At 53.5% G+C, this 24,528-nt stretch overlaps 1 protein-coding gene across 1 annotated transcript in view; it reads left to right on the top strand.

Moving 5' to 3' along the window:
• LOC144951922 (sodium-coupled monocarboxylate transporter 2-like) overlaps window positions 1–16,129 on the top strand; it is a 28,463-nt gene extending 12,334 nt beyond the window's left edge. Inside the window, exons 6-15 of the mRNA XM_078882276.1 lie at window positions 1,809–1,949; window positions 4,245–4,374; window positions 5,713–5,801; window positions 6,315–6,427; window positions 6,653–6,720; window positions 7,913–7,999; window positions 11,418–11,635; window positions 14,381–14,484; window positions 14,924–15,051; window positions 15,627–16,129. Of these exons, the coding sequence (XP_078738402.1) occupies window positions 1,809–1,949; window positions 4,245–4,374; window positions 5,713–5,801; window positions 6,315–6,427; window positions 6,653–6,720; window positions 7,913–7,999; window positions 11,418–11,635; window positions 14,381–14,484; window positions 14,924–15,051; window positions 15,627–15,734 (1,186 nt within the window). The 3' untranslated portion in view covers window positions 15,735–16,129. The remainder of the gene's footprint in view (window positions 1–1,808; window positions 1,950–4,244; window positions 4,375–5,712; window positions 5,802–6,314; window positions 6,428–6,652; window positions 6,721–7,912; window positions 8,000–11,417; window positions 11,636–14,380; window positions 14,485–14,923; window positions 15,052–15,626) is intronic.
• The last annotated feature ends 8,399 nt before the right edge of the window (window positions 16,130–24,528 follow it).

Raw genomic sequence — 24,528 nt, 5'->3', positions numbered from 1 at the left:
ATCATCATCTCCATCATCACCACCTCCACCACCATCTCCATCATCACCACCACCGTCACCACCATCATGATCATCTCCATCATAACCACCACCACCATCTCCATCACCACCACCACCACCATCTCCATCATCACCACCACCGTCACCACCATCATGATCATCTCCATCATAACCACCACCACCATCTCCATCATCACCACCACCACCATCTCCATCATCACCACCACCACTATCATCACCACCACCATGATCATCTCCATCATAACCACCATCTCCATCATCACCACCACCATCTCCATCATCACCACCACCACCAGCATCTCCATCATCACCACCATCATCACCATCATCACCACCACCACCATGATCATCTCCATCATCATCACCACCACTATCATCACCACCATGATCATCTCCATCATCATCACCACCACTATCATCACCACCACCACTTCCATGATCATCTCCATCATCATCACCACCACCACCACTATCATCACCACCACCATGATCATCTCCATCATCACCACCACAGTTCTAGATTTGTGACGGTCCCACCTGAAGACGGAGACTTGTGTTGCCTCCGAAACGTCGTGATTTAAGTGATTTATTTTCATTTATTATTATTTTATTCTATTATTTTTCACCCACGTGACTTTACTGAAAACAACCTAAGAGTATACCCCTACATTTCGATTTAAAACTTTCGTGACTGCAGGGATTCATCTTCTTGGTTATTTCGGTAAAGTCATGTAGAATGGAAATAATAAAATAAAACATAATAAAATAATTCTCACGACGTTTCGGCCACAACGCAAGCAGCCGTCATCAGGTGAAGACCAGGTCTGTCGGGGAGACACTGTCTCTCACCTGAGGACGGCTGCTTGCGTTGTGGCCGAACCGTCGTGAGAATTGTATTTTATTATGTTTGATTTTATCATTTTATTATTTCCATTCTACGTGACTTTACCGAAAGAACCAAGAAGATGAATCCCTGCAGTCACGAAAGCTTTAAATCTAAATTTATACGGGGGGGCTTTGTCTTTGTGTGTTTGTGTGTGTGTGTGTCTCTGTGTGTATGCGTATGTCTGTGTGTGTGTCTGTGTGTGTGTGTGTCTTTGTGTGTTTGTGTGTGTGTGTGTCTGTGTGTGTGTGTCTGTGTGTGTGTGTCTGTGTGTGTGTGTCTGTGTGTGTGTCTGTGTCTGTGTGTGTCTGTGTGTGTGTGTGTCTGTGTGTGTGTCTGTGTCTGTGTGTGTCTGTGTGTGTGTGTCTGTGTGTGTGTGTGTCTGTGTGTGTGTGTCTCTGTGTGTATATGTATGTCTGTGTGTGTGTCTGTGTGTCTGTGTGTGTGTGTGTCTGTGTGTGTGTGTGTCTGTGTCTGTGTGTCTGTGTCTGTGTGTGTGTCTGTGTCTGTGTGTGTGTGTCTGTGTGTGTGTGTCTGTGTGTGTGTGTGTCTGTGTGTGTGTGTCTGTGTGTGTGTGTCTGTGTGTGTGTCTGTGTCTGTGTGTGTCTGTGTGTGTGTCTGTGTGTGTGTGTGTCTGTGTGTGTGTGTCTCTGTGTGTATGTGTGTGTCTGTGTGTGTGTGTCTGTGTGTCTGTGTCTGTGTGTGTGTCTGTGTGTGTGTGTCTGTGTGTGTGTGTCTGTGTGTGTCTGTGTGTGTGTGTCTGTGTGTGTGTGTCTCTGTGTGTATGTGTGTGTCTGTGTGTCTGTGTGTCTGTGTGTGTGTGTCTGTGTCTGTGTGTGTGTGTCTGTGTGTGTGTGTGTCTGTGTGTGTGTGTGTGTCTGTGTCTGTGTGTGTACATCTGCAGCTTCAGCCCGGACCCGCTGCGCCGCCACACGTTCTGGACGTTCCTGGTGGGTGGCACCTGCACGTGGCTCGGCATCTACGGAGTAAACCAGTCCACCGTGCAGCGCTGCATCTCCTGCCGCACCGAGAAGCACGCCAAGGGGTGATGCCCCCACCACCACCAACAACACCAACACCCCACAACCACCACCCACCCCCACCACCACCAACAACACCAACACCCCTACCAACACCATCATCAATACCACCCCCTCCACCAACACCACCACAACCACCACCCACCACCACCACCACCAACAACACCAACAACACCAACACCATCATCAATACCACCCCCACCACCAACACCACCACCAACACCCCACAACCACCACCCACCCCCACCACCACCAACAACACCAACACCCCTACCAACACCATCATCAATACCACCCCCTCCACCAACACCACCACCAACACGACCACAACCACCACCCACCACCACCAACAACACCAACACCCCTACCAACACCATCATCAATACCACCCCCTCCACCAACACCACCACCAACACGACCACAACCACCACCCACCCCCACCACCACCAACAACACCAACACCCCTACCAACACCATCATCAATACCACCCCCTCCACCAACACCACCACCAACACGACCACAACCACCACCCACCACCACCACCACCAACAACACCAACACCCCTACCAACACCATCATCAATACCACCCCCTCCACCAACACCACCACCAACACGACCACAACCACCACCCACCACCACCACCACCAACAACACCAACACCCCTACCAACACCATCATCAATACCACCCCCTCCACCAACACCACCACCAACACGACCACAACCACCACCCACCCCCACCACCACCAACAACACCAACACCCCTACCAACACCATCATCAATACCACCCCCTCCACCAACACCACCACCAACACGACCACAACCACCACCACCACCACCACCCCACAATCACCACCGACCCCCCCAAAACCACCCAATCATCCCACCCAGCCCCCCCCCCCCACCACCACCAACACCACCCCACGACCCCCACCACCACCACCACCCCACAACCACCACCCACCCCCACCACCACCAACAACACCAACACCACCAACACCATCATCAATACCACCCCCACCACCAACAGCACCACCAACACCCCACAACCACCACCCACCCCCACCACCACCAACAACACCAACACCACCAACACCATCATCAATACCACCCCCTCCACCAACACCACCACCAACACGACCACAACCACCACCCACCCCCACCACCACAAACAACACCAACACCCCTACCAACACCATCATCAATACCACCCCCTCCACCAACACCACCACCAACACCCCACAACCACCACCCACCCCCACCACCACCAACAACACCAACACCAACACCAACACCACCAACACCATCATCAATACCACCCCCACCACCAACACCACCACCAACACCCCACAACCACCACCCACCCCCACCACCACCAACAACACCAACACCACCAACACCATCATCAATACCACCCCCTCCACCAACACCACCACCAACACCCCACAACCATCACGCACCCACACCACCACCACCCCCACCACCACCACCAACACCACCACCAACACCCCACAACCATCACCCACCCCCACCACCCCCACCACCAACACCACCACCACCAACACCACCACTAACACCCCACAACCACCACCCACCACCCCCACCACCACCACCCCCCCACAATCACCACCGACCCCCCCAAAACCACCCCATCATCCCACACCGCCCCCCCCCCCACCACCACCAACACCACCCCACGACCCCCACCCCACAACCACCACCCCACAACCACCACCCACCCCCCAACACCACCCCACCATCCTCCACCGCCCCCCCCCCATCGCCCCCCACCCCACCGCGCCCCCCCCACCCCCCCGACCCACCCGACCCCCCCCCCACCTCCCTCCTCGCGTGCCGTGCCAGCCTCCATCGGGTGCCCGCTAACTGCACGGCGTGATGGTGGTGGTGGTGATGGTGGTGGTGACGGTGGTGGTGTTGGTGGGGGTGGTGGTGGGGGTGTTATTGGTGTTGGTGGTGCGGTGGTGGTGGTGGTGGTGTTGGTGTTGGTGATGGTGATGATGGTGGTGGTGATGGTGACGGTGGCGGTGGTGGTGGTGTTGGTGGTGGTGGTGTTGGTGTTGGTGATGATGGTGGTGGTGGTGGTGACGGTGGCGGTGGTGGTGGTGATGGTGGTGGGGGTGGTGTTGGTGTTGGTGATGATGGTGGTGGTGGTGGTGACGGTGGTGTTGGTGGTGGTGGTGGTGACGGTGGTGTTGGTGGTGGTGGTGGTGACGGTGGTGTTGGTGGTGGTGGTGGCGCTGGTGATGATGATGGTGGTGGTGGGTTTGTGTCCGTGCAGAGCGCTTTACCTGAACCTCATCGGCCTGTGGATCGTGGCTCTGTGCGCCGCTCTCTGCGGGCTGCTCATGTACTCGCGCTACGCCACCTGCGACCCCTGGAGCGCCGGGTTCGTCAACGCCCCGGACCAGGTGACAAGCGTCCAGACACCTTCCTTGTTGAACCCTGACCCCCAGTCCCTCCTTGTTGAACTCTGATCCCCAGCCTCTTCATACTGAACCCTGACCCCCACCCTCTCCTTACTGAACCCTGACCCCCAGCCCCTCCTTGTTGAACCCTAACCCCCAGCCCCTCTTTACTGAACCCTGACCCCCAGTCCTTGCTTGCTGAACCCTGACCCCCCAGTCCCTGCTTGATGAACCCTGACCCCCGAGGTCCCTGCTTGATGAACCCTGACCCCCAGCCCCTCCTTACTGAACCCTGACCCCCAGCTTCTCCTTGATGAACCCTGACCCCTAGCTTCTCCTTGATGAACCCTGACCCCCCAGTCCCTCCTTATTGAACCCTGACCCCCAGCCTCTCCTTACTGAACCCTGACCCCCAGCCCCTCCTTGCTGAACCCTGACCCCCAGCCCCTCCTTACTGAACCCTGACCCCAGCCCCTCCTTATTGAACCCTCACCCCCAGCCCCTCCTTGCTGAACCCTGACCCCCAGCCCCTCCTTACTGAACCCTGACCCCCCAGTCCCTCCTTGCTGAACCCTTACCCCCAGCCTCTCCTTACTGAACCCTGGCCCCCAGCCTCTCCTTGCTGAACCCTGACCCCCAGTCCCTCCTTGCTGAACCCTGACCCCCAGCCTCTCCTTGCTGAACTCTGACCCCCAGCCTCTCCTTGCTGAACCCTGACCCCCAGTCCCTCCTTGCTGAACCCTGACCCCCAGCCCCTCCTTGCTGAACCCTGACCCCCAAACTTGCGCGTTTTAACAGTTTTCTTTGCACCGTTCTTAGAACGAGAATGTTTGAAGAAACGATGGCGCAGGTTTTGCCGCCGATAAAATGACCATGATGACGATGGCAATGTTGATGATGACGATGACGACGATGATGACGAGGATGATGACGACAAATACAATGATGATAACAACGATGACGACGACGATGACGACGATGACGACGACGACGATGACGACGATGACGACGACGACTACAATGATGATAACGACGATGGCGATCACGACAATGATGACGACGATGATGACGACGACGACGATGATGGCGACGACGACGATGACTTCAATGATGACAACGACGATTGCGATGATGACAATGATGACAACGACGATGACGACGATGACTACAATGATGACAACGACGATTGCGATGACGACAATGATGACAACGACGATGACTACAATGATGACAACAACGATTGCGATGACGACAACGACGACGACGATGATGACGATGATGATGACGATGACGACAATGATGACGACGATGACAATGATCACGATGACGATGTTCCCCTAGCTCATGCCCTACTACGTCCTGGACATCCTTGGGGACTACCCGGGTCTGCCCGGGGTCTTCGTGTCATGCGCCTTCAGCGGGACCCTGAGGTGCCAACCCTCCCACCCTCCCGCACAACGAGTTGCTTCTGGCTGCTGCAGCGCCTTACTATTAAACATTCCTTCCCTTTCTTACTGCTACTTCCTCCCTTTGTTGCTGCTAATCCTGCATAATGCACGGGCATAATATGACTTTGAGACCACCTCCCCCCCACCTCCTACGCATTCCACAAGTAGTGACTAATCCCATATCTGCATTTTCCATAAATATGCTAAATTCCTCTTGATATGCAAATTCCTTTGTTAAGGCGCCCTTCCCCCTCCATCCCAGGTTAAATACACGCTGCCAAGCTTGGTGGTGCTCGTTCAGACGCTGTCTTTCCGACAGCCCTGTTCTTCACCTGAGGACGGCTGCTTGCGTTGTGGCCGAAACGTCGTGCGAATTGTATATTATTATGTTCCATTTTTATTATTTTACTTTTTCCCTTCTACGTGACGACTTTACCGAAAGAACCAAGAAGATGAATCTTTGTCTCTCCCGCCCTCCCTCCTCCTACCCCTCAGCACCGTGGCCTCGAGCATCAACGGTCTGGCGGCCGTGACCTACGAGGACATTGTCAACCCGACCTTCGGACCCTTTCCCGGCAAGCGTGGAGCCCTCCTCACCAAGGGCCTCAGTGAGTGAGCGCGAGCCAGAGGTCGCAAACGGGTTTTGATTCCTTACCCGTACCCGGCCGCACCAGGGTCGCAAACGGGTAACCCGTACCCTACCCAATTATTTTATTATTTCCCTTCTACGTGACTTTACCGAAAGAACCAAGAAGTTGTGATGATGCTGATGACGATGATGATGACGATGATGATGACGATGATGATGACGATGATTTGTTGTGCCTGCCCAGGTGTGCTGTACGGAAGCGCTTGCACGGCTATGGCTGTGGCCGCGTCATACATGGGACAGGTGCTGCAGGTAAGAGCACGTGCCAGGTGTACGACCTACACAGGTGGGGGGTGTGGGGGGGTGTGGGGGTTGGTTGCCACGTGTTTGACCCGACCACAGTCCGGTCACACTGGTTTACAGAACAAAATGCTGCCGAAATAGACGTAGTCCAAACTTTGATTTAAAGATTTGAAGCTTTCGTGACTGCAAGGATTCATATTCTTGGTTCTTTCGGTAAAGTCACATAGAAAGGAAATAATACAATGATAAAAAATATTAAACAATTAAATTCTCACGACGTTTCGACTGCAACACAAGCAATCATCATCAGGTGTGAAATCCGCAGCACTTTTCAAATGTTCTTGCTGTGGATTTCACACCTGATGACGATTGCTTGTGTTGCAGTCGAAAACGTCGTGAAAATTTTATTGGCGGTGGTGATGATGATGATGACAAATGATGGCCTTGCTGATGATGATGATGATGACAAATGATGGCCTTGTTGATGATGACGATGGTGGTGATGATGATTATGACGATGGCCTTGCTGGTGATGATGATGACGATGGTGGTGGCGGTGATGATAATGACAAATGATGACCTTGCTCATGATGATGATGACAAATGATGGCCTTGCTGATGATGATGGTGGTGGCGGTGGTGATGATAATGACAAATGATGGCCTTGCTCATGATGATGAAGATGATGACAAATGATGGCCTTGCTGATGATGATGGTGGTGGTGATGATGATTATGACGATGGCCTTGCTGGTGATGATGATGACGATGGTGGCGGCGGTGCTGATGATGATGATGACGACGATGGTGGCGGTGCTGATGATGATGATGACGATGGTGGTGGGGGTGATGATGATGATGATGATGGCGGCGGTGCTGATGATGATGATGACGATGGTGGCGGTGCTGATGATGATGATGAAGACGATGGTGGCGGTGGTGATGATGATTATGACAAATGATGGCCTTGCTGATGATGACGATGGTGGCGGTGGTGATGATGATGATGACGATGACGATGGTGGCGGTGATGATGATGATGATGACGATGGTGGCGGTGCTGATGATGATGATGATGAAGACGATGGTGGCGGTGATGATGATGATGTTGGCGGTGCTGATGACGATGATGACGATGGTGGCGGTGCCGATGATAATGATGATGATCACGCTGCCGGCAACGATGGTGACTCCGCGCGCAGGCTGCTCTCAGTATCCACGGCATGGGTGGCGGACCTGTGCTGGGACTTTTCACCCTCGGCATCCTGTTCCCGTGCGCCAACGTCAAGGTGAGTGGCACGTGGCTCGCCGAGTCAGCGCCGAGTCAGCGCCACGCACCCCCACGTCAGATCGTCGCGTGAGTTCAAACAACAAAAAGTAATATTTTCTTGGTTCTTTCGGTAAAGTCACGTAGAAGGGAAAAAATAAAATAATAAAAATAAAACATAATAAAATATTTCTCACGACGTTTCGGCCACAACGCAAGCAGCCGTCCTCAGGTGAAACGGTGGTGTTTCATTCTTCACCTGAGGACGGCTGCTTGCGTTGTGGCCGAAACGTCGTGAGAATTATTGTATTATGTTTTGTTTTTATTATTTTATTACTTCCCTTCTACGCGACTTTACCGAAAGAACCAAGAAAAGAAAAAGTAATATTAAAAAAAAAACTTTAAAAACACGCTTTTATGAAATGTTCTCCTAATGGCAGAACTCCACGACTCCAGGATGTGTCCCCAACGTCAGTTGAGCGTGGACAATTAGACCCAAGCCGAAACATAACGTAAAAAAATAATGTTTTTAAATATATTGTTTTATATAGTGTTGTCATCAGTATGACATAAGTAGACCAAGTTTGCAGTCGATACCACATTGGGAAGTGTGTTAAAATTTAGTTACAAGATTTGAGGACGCAACAACGACAACAGACAGAGTGAGTTTATAGAAAGCGTGTAAAAAAATGTTTTTCATTTTTTTATTTTTAATGATAGAATATAGTATTGTCATGACATAAGTATACCAAGTTTGCAGTCGATACCACATTGGGAAGTGGGTTAAAATTAAGTTACAAGATTTGAGGATACTACAACGACAACAACAACGACAAGAACAGACAGAGTGAGTTAATAGAAAGCGTGTAACAACAACAAAGTGGCCACTGGTAAAAGAGATCTCAGTTTAAATGCTTACCCCGAGCTCTCAATACTCTGATATTGCACTGTGTTTGAGTTGTACGCCTTCTGGTGTCATCTGGTCCAACACCAATGGGGACTAGGCTCTAAGAAAAGCTGTCTCTGGTGTGGACCAATCAACTTCAAGGACAGTGCATATTATTATCTTTATCAGAGTTGCTTCTTTTTGTTTGCTTTTTTGACTACTTGTGTTGTGGTCATTGCAAACATGATGCCTTGAATAAAGGTGTCAGTTTTGTACCAGTTTAAAAGGGTAAAAACATACTACTAAAGTGTCCGTGTGTTGTGCACCCCTCCGCCACGCCACGCGGCCGAAGAATTAAGATGCCGCTCCCTGAACAAACGCACGCAAACTGCGCGCACGATCCACACACACGCAGAGTGTACACACACACACACAGTACACACACACAGTACACACACACAGTACACACACACAGTGTATACTACACACACACACAGTACACACACACAGAGTACACACACACACAGTACACACACGCAGAGTGTACACTACACACACACACAGTGTACACTACACACACACACAGTACACACACACAGAGTGTACACACACACACAGTACACACACACAGTGTGTACACTACACACACACACAGTACACACACACAGAGTGTACACACACACACAGTACACACACACAGTGTGTACACTACACACACACAGTACACACACACACAGTACACACACACAGTGTATACTACACACACACACAGTACACACACACAGAGTGTACACACACACACAGTACACACACACAGTGTGTACACTACACACACACACACAGTACACACACACAGTACACTACACACACACACAGTACACAAACACAGTGTGTACACTACACACACACAGTGTATACTACACACACACACAGTACACACACACAGTGTACACTACACACACACACAGTACACACACACAGTGTGTACACTACACACACACACACAGTACACACACACAGTACACTACACACACACACAGTACACAAACACAGTGTGTACACTACACACACACACACAGTACACACACACAGTACACACACACAGTGTACACTACACACACACACAGTACACACACACAGTGTGTACACTACACACACACACACAGTACACACACACAGTACACTACACACACACACAGTACACAAACACAGTGTGTACACTACACACACAGTGTACACACACACACAGTGTGTACACTACACGCACGCAGTGTGTACACGATGCACACACACACGCAGTGTTCACGACATGCTCAAAATATCCTGCGGTGAGCGATCGCAGTGGGCCAAATCTGAACAATTTCACTTTGCTTGGTATCGTCGAGGCTTTTTTAGCCATCTTCATCTTCGTCGCTTTCGTCGTCGTCATCATCGTCGTCATCATCGTCATCATCATCATCGTCGTCATTGTCATCATCTTCGTCGTCATCATCATCATCTTCGTCGTCATCATCATCGTCGTCATCATCGTCGTCATTGTCATCATCATCATCGTCGTCATTGTCATCATCGTCGTCATCATAATCATCGTCGTCATCGTCATCGTCGTCATCATCATCGTCGTCGTCGTCATCATCGTCATTATCATCGTCATCATCATCGTCATCATCATCGTCGTCATCGTCATCGTCGTCATCATCATCGTCGTCGTCGTCATCATCGTCATTATCATCGTCATCATCATCGTCGTCATCGTCATCGTCGTCATCGTCATCGTCGTCATCGTCGTCATCATCGTCATCGTCGTCGTCATCATCATTGTCGTCTTCGTCATTGTCATCATCATCGTCATCACCGTTGCATGCGCGGCCCCCCAATGCTTACGTTGTTTTCACAGCTTTATTTTGGTGATTTCGAAAAGTTTTGGTTTAGCCATGTTTGTTTGTTGTAGTACAGAGTTAGCCTGATAACTTTCATCTACATTATCTTATGGTTGTTATTGTTTGACTTGCATCCCACCGGGATTTTTGCACACAACATTGAAACGCGGCGCTTTTTCCGGAAGACTTTGCCGTTTTTAAATCCTTTATATTAAGTTCACTTGCTTGCTTGCTTACGACCGTGCAAATCTTTCGGTCGTTTTTTAACCCACTTCCCGTGATCCAATCGAGCTGACATTTTCCACACAGACTCGTTGTGCGTGACAATTAATGTTCGTGAATTTTTTTTTCCAAAATTTTACACTTTTTAGGAAAAAAATAATTATATTTAATTACCAATTGCTTAATGGTGCAATGCAATCATCTGACCCATAGGTGGCAGCCATCTCAAGCCAGAGGACGAGAGGACTCTAGCCGCCACGCATATAAAAGGATTTATAGTGAAAAACTTAGTTTTTACGGGTTATACTTGTTTCCTAGATTTTTCTGTTTGCGCGTCGTCACTTTAAATTGTTCCTCGTTCAAGTTTTTGCTTTGTTGCGGCTGCACCCGAGTCAAGAGCCGCACGGTACCCAATACATGAAACTGAAACGCGTCGTGCCATCGTTCCCCAGGGCGCCATCGCGGGCATCGTGGCGGGCGTGGTGATGTCCTTCTGGATCGGCCTCGGGGCCCTCCTGTACCCGCCCACGGACGAGCAGAGCAGAGCGCTGCCGCTCTCCACGCAGAACTGCTCTCGTCCCAACATCACCACGCCGCCCTGGGACGGCTCTTCGACTACCTGGGCGAGCACCTCCACGCTCGCCGCCGTCACGGCCGAAGCCGAGTACAGGTGCGGTGACCGGTTCGGAGACGCCGAGAAGTTGGAGGCATAGTAGTAGGTTTTTACCCTATCAACAGGTACAAAAACTGACACCTTTATACAAGGCATCGTGTTTGCAAGAACCACAACACAAGCAGTGAAAATGCAAACAAAAAGAAACAACTCTGATGATGATAATGAAGACAGTGCATATCATTATCATCATCAGAGTTTACACTATGAGATCTCTTTTACCAGTGGCAAAATATAGTAGTAGGTTTTTACCCTTTTAAACTGGTACAAAACTGACACCTTTATTCAAGGCATCATGTTTGCAATAACCACAACACAAGCAGTCAAAATGCAAACAAAAAGAAACAACTCTGATAATGATATGCACTGTCCTTGAAGTTGATTGGTCCACACCCGAGACAGCTTTTCTTAGAGCCTAGTCTCCATTGGTGTTGGACCAGATGACGCCAAAAGGCGTACAACTCAAAGACAGCGCACTATCAGAGTACTGAGAGCTCTGGGGTAAGCATTTACACTATGAGACATCTCCTTCACCAGTGGCAAAATATAGTAGTGGGTTTTTACCCTTTCAACTGGTACAAAAACTGACACCTTTATACAAGGCATCATGTTTGCAAGAATCACAACACAAGCAGTCGAAATGCAAACAAAAAGAAACAACTCTGATGATAATGAGGACAGTGCATATCATTATCATCATCAGAGGTGTTTCTTTTTGTTAGCATTTTGACTGCTTGTGTTGTGGTTATTGCAAACATGATGCCTTGTATAAAGATGTCAGTTTTTGTACCAGTTGAAAAGGTAAAAACCTACTACTATATTTTGCCACTGGTAAAGGAGATGTCTCATAGTGTAAAAGTTGGAGGCACTCTGTGTAAATTTCGATTTAAAGCTTTCGTGACTGCAGGGATTAATCTTGTTGGTTCTTTCTGTAAAGTCACGTAGAAGGGAGATAATAAAATAATAAAATAATAAAAATAAAACATAATAACATACAATTCTCACGACGTTTCGGCCGCAACGCAAGCAGCCGTCCTCAGGTGGAGAACAGGTCTGTCGAGAAGACAGAGTCTGAATGAGGACGGCTGCTTGCGTTGTGGCCGAAACGTCGTGAGAATTATTTTATTATGTTTTATTTTTATTATTTTATTATTTCCATTCTACGTGACTTTACCGACAGACCTGTTCTTCACCTGAGGACGGCTGCTTGCGTTGTGGCCGAAACGTCGTGAGAATTATTTTATTATGTTTTATTTTTATTATTTTATTATTTCCCTTCTACGTGACTTTACCGACAGACCTGTTCTTCACCTGAGGACGGCTGCTTGCGTTGTGGCCGAAACGTCGTGAGAATTATTTTATTATGTTTTATTTTTATTATTTTATTATTTCCATTCTACGTGACTTTACCGAAAGAACCAAGAAGATCAGCCGTCCTCTGTGTATTAACACGCACCAACAGGTTCACACTTGATAACTGGTTTTTTACCCTTCTATCTGGCAACAAAACTGACACTTTTTTTTGCCAGATAGAAGAGTAAAAAACCAATTATCATATTTTTTACTGCCAAATGAGGTTCCAAAAGTTCACACTTCCAATGAATCCGTCTATAGCCGACTACGGTTCTCAGCCAGGACAGCTGGTAAACTGCCTCACTGGTGACGCCGAGATAGTGAAGACGGTGAAGACTTCAGCAGAACGACAGGGACCCCACTCCACACGACAGCCCCGAGGTCTCCACCAGGGGCCCCCTTTTATACTGCCAGCGGTGGCTTGGCTCCGCCCCCGGCCACGCCCCCTTTCTAGAAGCTACCAGCGGGTTCTCGATGTGCCCCTTCCGTGAGCTTCCCCCTAGAGCCCCCTCTGGTGTGTCACGTGGCCTGCTGACGTCAGGGCTGCTATGACTGTAGATTCCCTTCCCCGCCAGCAGCCAGCGCTATGCTGCTAGACAGCTAATTCTATATTCTTAGGGTTTTTTTCGGTAAAGTCACGTAGGTAAAAAATTTAAATTTATAAAAGTAAAATAAAAATAAAATAATGTAATATAATAATAATAATAAACAAAAATAATCAATTTTAAATTTTTTACCTAGGTGACTTTACCGAAAAAACCTAAGAATATGAATCCCTGCAGTCACGAAAGCTTCAAATCTAGAGTTAATTCTACGTCACTACACGGGTGCCAGCTTGCATCGGCGCTGCCATCTGGCACGACGCAAAGTCGCGGTGGGGTTGACCGGCCGCGCAACCCTCTCGTGCGTGTGGGTGGACCACCGTTACTTTCAGAATCTACGTGCCAACGTGATGTGTTCTGGGGGGGAAGGATTTGACATCTGCGGTGGGGCACAGGCGTGGCACGGGGACGTGGGAGGCGGCAGAGATGCAGGTGGCAGGAGGAGGGGAGGGTGGAGGGACCCCCCTCCCCCGGCAATTTGCGTGGGGTGGAGGAATCGGCGAGTGAAATTTACGGTCTGTGGCACGAGAGGTCGCGAGGGGTCGTGAAGGGTCGCGAGGGGTCGCGAGGGGTCACGCGGGGTCGCGACGGGTCGTGCGGGGTCTCGAGGGGTCACACGGGGTCGCGAGGGGTAGCGAAGGGTCGTGAGAGGTCACGAGGGGTCGCGAGGGCTAGCGAAGGATCGCGAAGGGTCACGCGGAGTCACGCAGGGTCACGCGAAGGGTCGCGAGGGGTCGTGCGGGGTCGTGAGGGGTCGCGAAGGGCTCACGTGTCTCTGGGTCCGCAGGCCCGACCTGGCCGACTCGCTCTACGCGGTCTCCTACCTCTACATCAGCACGGTGGGCGCCATCACCGCCGTGCTGGTGGGCCTCGTGGTCAGCATGGCCACAGGTGAGGAGGAGGAGGAGGCGGCACACGGAGTGGCACCACCCGAGTGGCACATTCTCTGAAGTGTTCACATTTTGTTGAAGCAGCCTGGTGTGTGTGTGTGTGTACACACACATATATAGTCGCACCCGCTGCACCCCAGTAGCTGGCACCACCGACTGGATCACCCCCCCCACCACCCCACCACCCCCCCCCACACCACCACCCCCCACCACCACCCCCCACCACCCCCCACCCCACCACCACCACCCCCCCCCCAACCACCCCCCCACCCCCCCCACCACCCACCCCCCACCACCCACCCCCCCACCACCACCACTCCCACACCACCCCCCCACCACCACCCCCCCACCACCATCCCCCCCACCCCCACCACCCCCCCACCACCCCCACCCCCCCACCACCACGTCCGTACTGACGAGCGTCCCCGTTGTCCTGACAGGTCCCACGAAGGGCGCGAGTCTGAGGCCCGGCCTCGTGCGCCCCGTCTGTGACCTCTGCTGCTTCTGGTCGGACAAGATGCGGCGCCTGCTGCGGTGCGGGGTGAGGCACGGCGAGGACGAGCCTCAGGTGAGTTCGTCACGTGGTCACGGCACGTGGTCACGGCACGTGGTCACGGCACGTGGTCACTGCACGTGGTCACTGCACGTGGTCGTTGACACGTGGTCGTTGACACGTGGTCACGCCATGTGGTCACGGCACACGTGGTCATGCCACGTGGTCGTTGACACGTGGTCGTTGACACGTGGTCACGGCACGTGGTCACGGCACACGTGGTCACGGCACGTGGTCACGACACACGTGGTCACGACACACGTGGTCACGGCACGTGGTCACGACACGTGGTCACGACAAGCCACACCCCCCAATCGACACACACCACGCCCACTCGCGCGTGTGTGTGCTTCTCATTTACTTGATGCAGCTATCGTGCTGTGACGGTTCCACCTGAAGACGGAAGCTTGTGTTGCCTCCGAAACGTCGTGATTTTTATTTTATTTTTATTTTACTTTTATTAATTTAAATTGTTTACCTACGTGACTTTACCGAAAAAACATAAGAGTATGAATCCTTGCAGTCACGAAAGCTTCAAATCTAGAATTCCAATGGTGCGTTTTGTGGTGTGTTCGCGTCTTTGCAAAAAGGAACCCGAAGAAATTCAAGTGGAGGTGCCGGAGCAACAGAAGCAGCCACTCGACACGAACGGCCTCGATTCGTACTCCGCGAGTCCCATCAGGCAGACGAAGCTGTAGCAGCGTGGCGCTCCTCCAAACGGAACCCTTCCAGGCGGTGTGGAGGGGATGGGCTACATCCATCTGGTCGTGACCCCAACGTGACCCCACCGGGCCGGACTAAGATATGGACTTGATCTAACCTCGTTGAAATCTGTCTCTCTGTCTCTCTGTCTCTCTTTGCGAGTGTGTGTTGTTGTTGTTGTCGTGTTTGTTTTAATCCCAGCGGCCACTTTGTGTCGAGTAACCCTGTCCACGTTCTCGTTCGAGACCGGCGCAGATGGTGACCGGCCAAAAATAAAAATATGTTTGTGAGATGTAAACAACAATAACAACAACACTAACAACAACGGTACGGATGAGACAACAATCCTCATCTCTTCCTGTGTTGCTGCTGCTGGCTCCTCTTAGTTCAAACAAAAGGGCTGAGTGATCAATCGTCTTGCAGTTTCGATGGGGGTCACGGTATCGATTAAAGATTCATCTGTGGGTTTTTTTGCATCTCCTCGTTGTCTGTTTTTGTTTGTCCGCTCTGGGTGCAGTTTGGGGGAGGAGGGGGGTGGAGAATGGGGGGGGGGGGGGGCAAGGCTCCCCCACGATTCCTAATGAGAAGAACAAAGCGAACCACCCTAAATGCAGGGTGATTAAAAATAATGTTAACACTTGCATGGGACTATAGCTTTAAACGAAAAAAAACGAACGGACGATGGACTGTAACATGATAACAAATGTAATGTTAACAGCTTCAACAAGTCAAACAGTCTCCCCACTTACCCTTTGGTTCTTTCGGTGAAGTCACGTGGCTGACCATCCTTATAACGCTGTGGGCTCGCGTGATATTGTTTTTTTCCGAGACCAAGGTACTCTGCAAATCTTCGGGCGACGATCAAAGGTTTGTTCATGAAGCCATCCAGATATATAAACATAGACATCATTTCAACCGAGAAGATGTACAGCCCCGCCCTCTCAGCCTTGTACCTCTTTGCTTCAAATCGGAGCTGCTGCCCATTGTTGCAATCGACCGCTCGAATTGTAGAACGTTTGCGAAATAGGCCGATAGCAGAGGTCGCAAACGGGTTTTGATTCCTTACCCGTACCTGGCCGCACCAGGGTCGCAAACGGGTACCCGTACCAGTACCCGGCCATACCCGCACCCTACCTGTACCCGGCCGGGTATCGGGTAGGGTACGGGTATCGGGTACCCGATTGCGACCTCTGGAATGAAGCCATGTTGTAGGCGTGGGTGGGTTGATTCTAGGAACTTGAATTGTGAGAAGAGACAAGACGTTGGGAAATGAGTGACAAACGGTTACTCACCAGTACCAGTACCCGGCCGCACCAGGGTCACAAACAGGTACCCGTACCCGGCCGGGTACGGGTAGCCGAGTATCGCGTAGGGTACGGGTATCGGGTACCCGGTTGCGACCTCTGGCCGATAGTGTGCGGGCAACGAATTGTCTGCTGAATGTATGACGAGTCATTCCCGACCCCACCCCCCCTCGTCCTCACGTGCAAATCCCACCAATAGCGAGCAAGGCGGTAACTCGGCCGCGCTCCTGTGAGTGGTCGTCATCCACTTCCGTACACGTGCGAGCTAAGCCAATCAGAAAGCTCAGTGTCGCACCCGATTGCGTGACGTGCAAGGCGTCTCTAAACCAATGGGTGCTCCGGCTGCGAAACAATGCAGGTGTGCCAGTGGCCAGCGTCGTAAAACACACAAAAATGTGCCCGTAAGCTTTGAAATTTTTCAGCAATGGGCCCGCACACACAAATACACCACACACACACCACACACACCACACCACACATACACCACACACACCACACACACACACCACACACACACACCACACACACCACACACACACCACACACACCACCACACACACACCACACACCACCACCACACACACACCACACACACGACCACACACACACCACACACACCACCACACACACCACACACACACCACACCACTCACACATACCACACACACACCCCATACACACACACCACACACACATACACCACACACACCACACACACCCCACACCACACACACACCACCACACACACACACCACACACACAGACCACACACACACACCACATCACACACACCACACACACATACACCACACACACACCCCACACACACAACACACTACACACACACCACACCACACACACCACACACACACACCACACACACACCACCACACACACCACACACACACACCACACACACCACACACACACCACGCACACACACCACACACACACCCCACACACAACACACACACCACACACACCACACACACCCACATCACACACACACACACCACACACACCACCACACACACCACACACCACACCACACACACACACCACACACACACCCCACACACAACACACACACCACACACACACTCCACACACACACCCCACACACCCACACCACACACATACACCACACACACACACCACACAAACTCTACACACACACACCACACACACTAACCACACACACACACCACCACACACTCCACACAAACTCTACACACACACACCACACACACTAACCACACACACACACCACACACACACACCACACAAACTCTACACACATACACCACACACACACACACCACACACACACACCACACAAACTCTACACACACACACCACACACACTAACCACACACACACACCACCACACACACCACACACAATCAATGTCAACGCTCCCAGACGCACAAAGAAGCCACTCCATGCGGTGTCTGTAATAGGGTCCCCCTTTGGTGAGGCGTCACTTTTATTGCGCCATACATTGTGAGGCCTTTCGAGCAAAACTCAGAAAATAATAACGACGAATGTTAGACCAACATGGCACAACACAATACTCAAGACAACAACAACAACACACAAACTCAAGACAACAACAACACACAAACTCAAGACAACACACTCCAGAGGTAATCCTCCCGTCCAACCCCACTCCTAGCCCCCCCCCCACTCCTAGCCCCCCCCACTCCTAGCCCCCCCCCACTCCTAGCCCCCCCCCACTCCTAGCCCCCCCACTCCTAGCCCCCCCCCACTCTTAGCCCCCCCCACTCCTAGCCCCCCCCCCACTCCTAGCCCCCCCCCCACTCCTAGCACCCACCCACTCCTAGCCCCCCCCACTCCTAGCCCCCCCCACTCCTAGCCCCCCCCACTCCTAGCCCCCCCCCCCCACTCCTAGCCCCCCCCCACTCCTAGCCCCCCCCACTCCTAGCCCCCCCCCACGCCTAGCCCCCCCCCCACTCCAAGCAACCAACCCCACTCCTAGCCCCCCCCCCACGCCTAGCCCCCCCCCACTCCTAGCCCCCCCCCACTCCTAGCCCCCCCCCCCACTCCTAGCCCCCCCCCCAACTCCAAGCAACCAACCCCACTCCTAGCCCCCCCCCACTCCTAGCCCCCCCCCCACTCCTAGCCCCCCCCCCCACTCCAAGCAACCAACCCCACTCCTAGCCCCCCCCACTCCTAGCCCCCCCCACTCCTAGCCCCCCCCACTCCTAGCCCCCCCCCACTCCTAGCCCCCCCCCCACTCCTAGCCCCCCCCACTCCAAGCAACCAACCCCACTCCTAGCCCCCCCCCCACGCCTAGCCCCCCCCCACTCCTAGCCCCCCCCCCCACTCCTAGCCCCCCCCCCCACTCCTAGCCCCCCCCCAACTCCAAGCAACCAACCCCACTCCTAGCCCCCCCCCACTCCTAGCCCCCCCCCACTCCTAGCCCCCCCCCCCCCCCACTCCAAGCAACCAACCCCACTCCTAGCCCCCCCCCACTCCTAGCCCCCCCCACTCCTAGCCCCCCCCCCACTCCTAGCCCCCCCCCCACTCCTAGCCCCCCCCCACTCCTAGCCCCCCCCCACTCCAAGCAACCAACCCCACTCCTAGCCCCCCCCCCACTCCTAGCCCCCCCCCCACTCCTAGCCCCCCCCCACTCCAAGCAACCAACCCCACTCCTAGCCCCCCCCCACTCCTAGCCCCCCCCCCCACTCCAAGCAACCAACCCCACTCCTAGCCCCCCCCACTCCTAGCCCCCCCCCCACTCCTAGCCCCCCCCCCACTCCAAGCAACCAACCCCACTCCTAGCCCCCCCCCACTCCTAGCCCCCCCCCCACTCCTAGCCCCCCCCCCACTCCAAGCAACCAACCCCACTCCTAGCCCCCCCCACTCCTAGCCCCCCCCCACTCCTAGCCCCCCCCCCCACTCCTAGCCCCCCCCCCCCACTCCTAGCCCCCCCCCACTCCAAGCAACCAACCCCACTCCTAGCCCCCCCCACTCCTAGCCCCCCCCCACTCCTAGCCCCCCCCCCCACTCCTAGCCCCCCCCACTCCTAGCCCCCCCCCCCCACTCCAAGCAACCAACCCCACTCCTAGCCCCCCCTCACGCCTAGCCCCCCCCCCCACTCCTAGCCCCCCCCCCACTCCTAGCCCCCCCCCCACTCCTAGCCCCCCCCCCAACTCCAAGCAACCAACCCCACTCCTAGCCCCCCCCCCACTCCTAGCCCCCCCCACTCCTAGCCCCCCCCCCCCACTCCAAGCAACCAACCCCACTCCTAGCCCCCCCCACTCCTAGCCCCCCCCACTCCTAGCCCCCCCCCACTCCTAGCCCCCCCCCACTCCTAGCCCCCCCCCCACTCCTAGCCCCCCCCCACTCCAAGCAACCAACCCCACTCCTAGCCCCCCCCCACTCCTAGCCCCCCCCCCCACTCCTAGCCCCCCCCCCACTCCAAGCAACCAACCCCACTCCTAGCCCCCCCCCACTCCTAGCCCCCCCCCACTCCAAGCAACCAACCCCACTCCTAGCCCCCCCCCCACTCCTAGCCCCCCCCCACTCCTAGCCCCCCCCCCCACTCCAAGCAACCAACCCCACTCCTAGCCCCCCCCCACTCCTAGCCCCCCCCCACTCCTAGCCCCCCCCCCCACTCCTAGCCCCCCCCCCCCCCCACTCCTAGCCCCCCCCCCCCACTCCAAGCAACCAACCCCACTCCTAGCCCCCCCCACTCCTAGCCCCCCCCCACTCCTAGCCCCCCCCCCACTCCTAGCCCCCCCCCCCCCCACTCCTAGCCCCCCCCCACTCCAAGCAACCAACCCCACTCCTAGCCCCCCCCCCACGCCTAGCCCCCCCCCCACTCCTAGCCCCCCCCCACTCCTAGCCCCCCCCCACTCCTAGCCCCCCCCCAACTCCAAGCAACCAACCCCACTCCTAGCCCCCCCCCCACTCCTAGCCCCCCCCCACTCCTAGCCCCCCCCCCCCCACTCCAAGCAACCAACCCCACTCCTAGCCCCCCCCACTCCTAGCCCCCCCCCACTCCTAGCCCCCCCCCACTCCTAGCCCCCCCCCCACTCCTAGCCCCCCCCCCACTCCTAGCCCCCCCCCCACTCCAAGCAACCAACCCCACTCCTAGCCCCCCCCCACTCCTAGCCCCCCCCCACTCCTAGACCCCCCCCACTCCAAGCAACCAACCCCACTCCTAGCCCCCCCCCCACTCCTAGCCCCCCCACTCCTAGCCCCCCCCCCCCCACTCCAAGCAACCAACCCCACTCCTAGCCCCCCCCCCACTCCAAGCAACCAACCCCACTCCTAGCCCCCCCCCCCACTCCTAGCCCCCCCCACTCCTAGCCACCCCCCCCCCCACTCAAATATATTTCCAACAAGCCCCACCCCCCCCACCCCCCACTTTTCCCCTCCAACCCCCCCCCTCTCCCCCCACTCCACCCCCCACCCCCTCCCACCCCACCCACCACCAACCGCCTCATCCACCTCGGCGCAGTCGACAGAAGTCGGGCCCCACGCTCCGCTCGGTGCAGTCGGTGGTGCGCGAGTCGCAGCGGCGGCACGCGCACGACGCCGCGGCGGGCACGGCGACGGTGGCCGCGCGGGGTCGCGCCGGGCACCCGGGCAGCAGCGCCGCCTCGTAGCGCACCTCCGAGTAGACGCAGGCGCGCTGCACAGAGCGGCCGTGGAGCGCGTAGCTTTGCTGTGGGGGGGGGTGGGGGAGCGGTGGGACAGCGGTTAACGCGCTGCACCAAGCGGCCGTGGAGTTGCTGTAGGGGGGAGGGTGGTAGGGGAGGAGCGGTGGGGCAGCGGTTAGCGCGCTGCACCGAGCGGCCGTTGAGCGCGTAGCTTTGCTGTGGGGGGTGGGGGAGGAGGTGGGGGTGGTGGTGGGATGGGGGAGGAGCGGTGGTGCAGCGGTTAGCGCGCTGGGGGGTGGGGTGGTAGGGGAGGAGCGGTGGTGCAGCGGTTAGCACTGAGCGGCCGTTGAGCGCGTAGCTTTGCTTTGGGGGGGGTGGGGTGGTGGGGGAGGAGCGGTGGTGCAGCGGTTAGCGCGCTGCGCTATGTGAGCCTGGCGACGCGGGTTCGATTCGCGCTCACGGCCAACAGCGGGTGACGATTGTCTGAAACTGTGCCTGCTCCTAGGTCTACTCGGCTTCAAATGAGTACCTGGTGCGGTGTGTAGTAAACATCGCACACTGATGGGGAGACAAAGGCGGCCGGGCGTGGTGCTGGTCACCCCACCCTCTCGTGTGCCGTGCCGGCCTTCATAGGTGCTGATCGCTAACAGATGTGACGTCACCGCTCACTTGCCGTGCAAAATATATGCATTATTGCACCCCCCCCCCCCCCAAAAAAAAATACTAAAGTATATTTTTATAATGTTTGCATGGTGTACAGTCTGGAAGCTACCCACATGGCAAATTTCAAGTTTGTTGCATGTCGGGAAGTACGCTAAACATTTTGAACAGACACACACATCATCACAAATTTCAAGTTTGTTGCATGTCGGGAAGTACGCTAAACATTTTGAACAGACACACGCACATAATCACAAATTTCAAGTTTGTTGCATGTCGGGAAGTACGCTCAACATTTTGAACAGACACATACATCATCACAAATTTCCCTTTAAAATAGGAAGATGGTTTGTCCCCCGAGGTGCCAACCCTGACCGCAGCCACGACGCATCTTCACCGTCTGCTCTCGTATGGACTAAATAGCAGCGGAAGACAGACGCCCATACTCTTTGGTTCTTTCGGTAAAGTCACGTAGGTGTAAAAGAAGAAAAATTATAAAATAAAATTTAAAAAATATATATAAAATATCGCGACGTTTCGATCGCAACACAAGCGGTCGTCCTCAGGCGGAAAGAAATAATCCAGCGGTGAAACTTCTGAACCAGCGAGTGAGCTGTTACAACAAGAGGTCATCTTCTTGGTTCTTTCTGTAAAGTCACGTAGAAGGGAAATAATAAAATAATAAAGATAAAACATAATAAAATAATTCTCACGACGTTTCGGCCACAACGCAAGCAGCCGTCCTCAGGTGAAGAACAGGTCTGTCGGTAAAGTCACGTAGAAGGGAAATAATAAAATAATAAAAATAAAACATAATAAAATACAATTCTCACGACGTTTCGGCCACAACGCAAGCAGCCGTCCTCAGGTGAAGAACAGGTCTGTCGGAAAGACAGCGTCTGAATGAAACACCACCAGGCTTGGCAGCGTATATTTAAGCTTAAATATATATTTAAGCTTAAATATACGCTTTAGCCCACCGGTGTGTTGAAGAGTGAATCCACAGCATTTACAATTTCACGCTTCAACACACCGGTGGGCTAAAGCAGTGAACTATTTTGTCTTTTGTCAACGTGACACTTTTTTTACTGATCGGCCGTGTCGGGTGGTGGAGGGTTACGACACATTTATAAATAACGCGATCTAACACCCAAAAAAACGTTGACTATGAATAATATTGGTCGCGAAAGCCTCACACGCGTTCAACTGGTCGTCGTTTCTGCTGTAACCCAGAGTTCGGCTGGCGACGCGCGGTTTCATCAGCGGTGTCGTTCCTCGCGTGCATCGCCCCAACGCACAACAGAGGCGACTCACACGAGCACAACACCACCCCTCCCTTCCCACCTTGGTCACGCACGCGCCCTGGCAGATGGTCGTGTTCACATCGTAACAGGTGCCGCAAAGCGTGTCCTCGATGGCGACGGTGGCGTTTCGGACGGAGCAGTGAGACCTCGCTAGAGCCGGAGACTTCAACGTCAACGCTAAGGCGATCATCATCATCATCAGCAGCAGCGGCAGCAGCGGCGGCAGCGACGATGTGCAGCCAAAGCGAGGTCCAGCCATGGCGAGCTGGGAAGAATTCCGGATCTCCAACTCGTAACGGGACCTCCAACCTTCAACACAGAAAACGAGAGTAGTTTCATTCGCTTAGGGTGGGGGGTTTTTTCTCGGTAAAGTCAACTGATGAAGGAAGCTTGTGTTGCCTCCGAAACGTCGTGATTTATTATTTTATTTCTCTTCTTGGTTCTTTCGGTAAAGTCACGTAAAAGGAAAATAATAAAATGATAAAAATGAAGCGTAATAAAATATTTCGTTTATTATTTTATTATATATAGTTCATTATTTTATTATTTTCCTTCTACGTGACTTTACCGAAAGAACCAAGAAGATGAATCCCTGCAGTCACGAAAGCTTTAAATCGAAATTTATTTTATTTCTATTAGTATTTTTATTATTTATCTATTTATTTTTTATTTATTTTATTATTTTCCTTCTACGTGACTTTACCGAAAGAACCAAGAAGATGAATCCCTGCAGTCACGAAAGCTTCAAATCTAGTTCGTTTCATTGTTCCAGGGAAAGAGATGGGGGGGGGGGTGTTGCTTTGCCCACGTGTTCGCCCGTTTCTCAGTCGCTATTGTTGGGTGACTATTCACACGCCCATGGGGTGACACTCGGCAATTTCGATGTAAATC

Source organism: Lampetra fluviatilis, chromosome 64 (genome assembly GCF_964198595.1).
Source record: "Lampetra fluviatilis chromosome 64, kcLamFluv1.1, whole genome shotgun sequence".
In the NCBI taxonomy this organism is placed as follows: Eukaryota; Metazoa; Chordata; class Hyperoartia; order Petromyzontiformes; family Petromyzontidae; genus Lampetra; species Lampetra fluviatilis.
The sequence above is the reverse complement of the archived record's forward strand: the minus strand, read 5'-3'. Positions and strand labels throughout refer to the sequence as shown.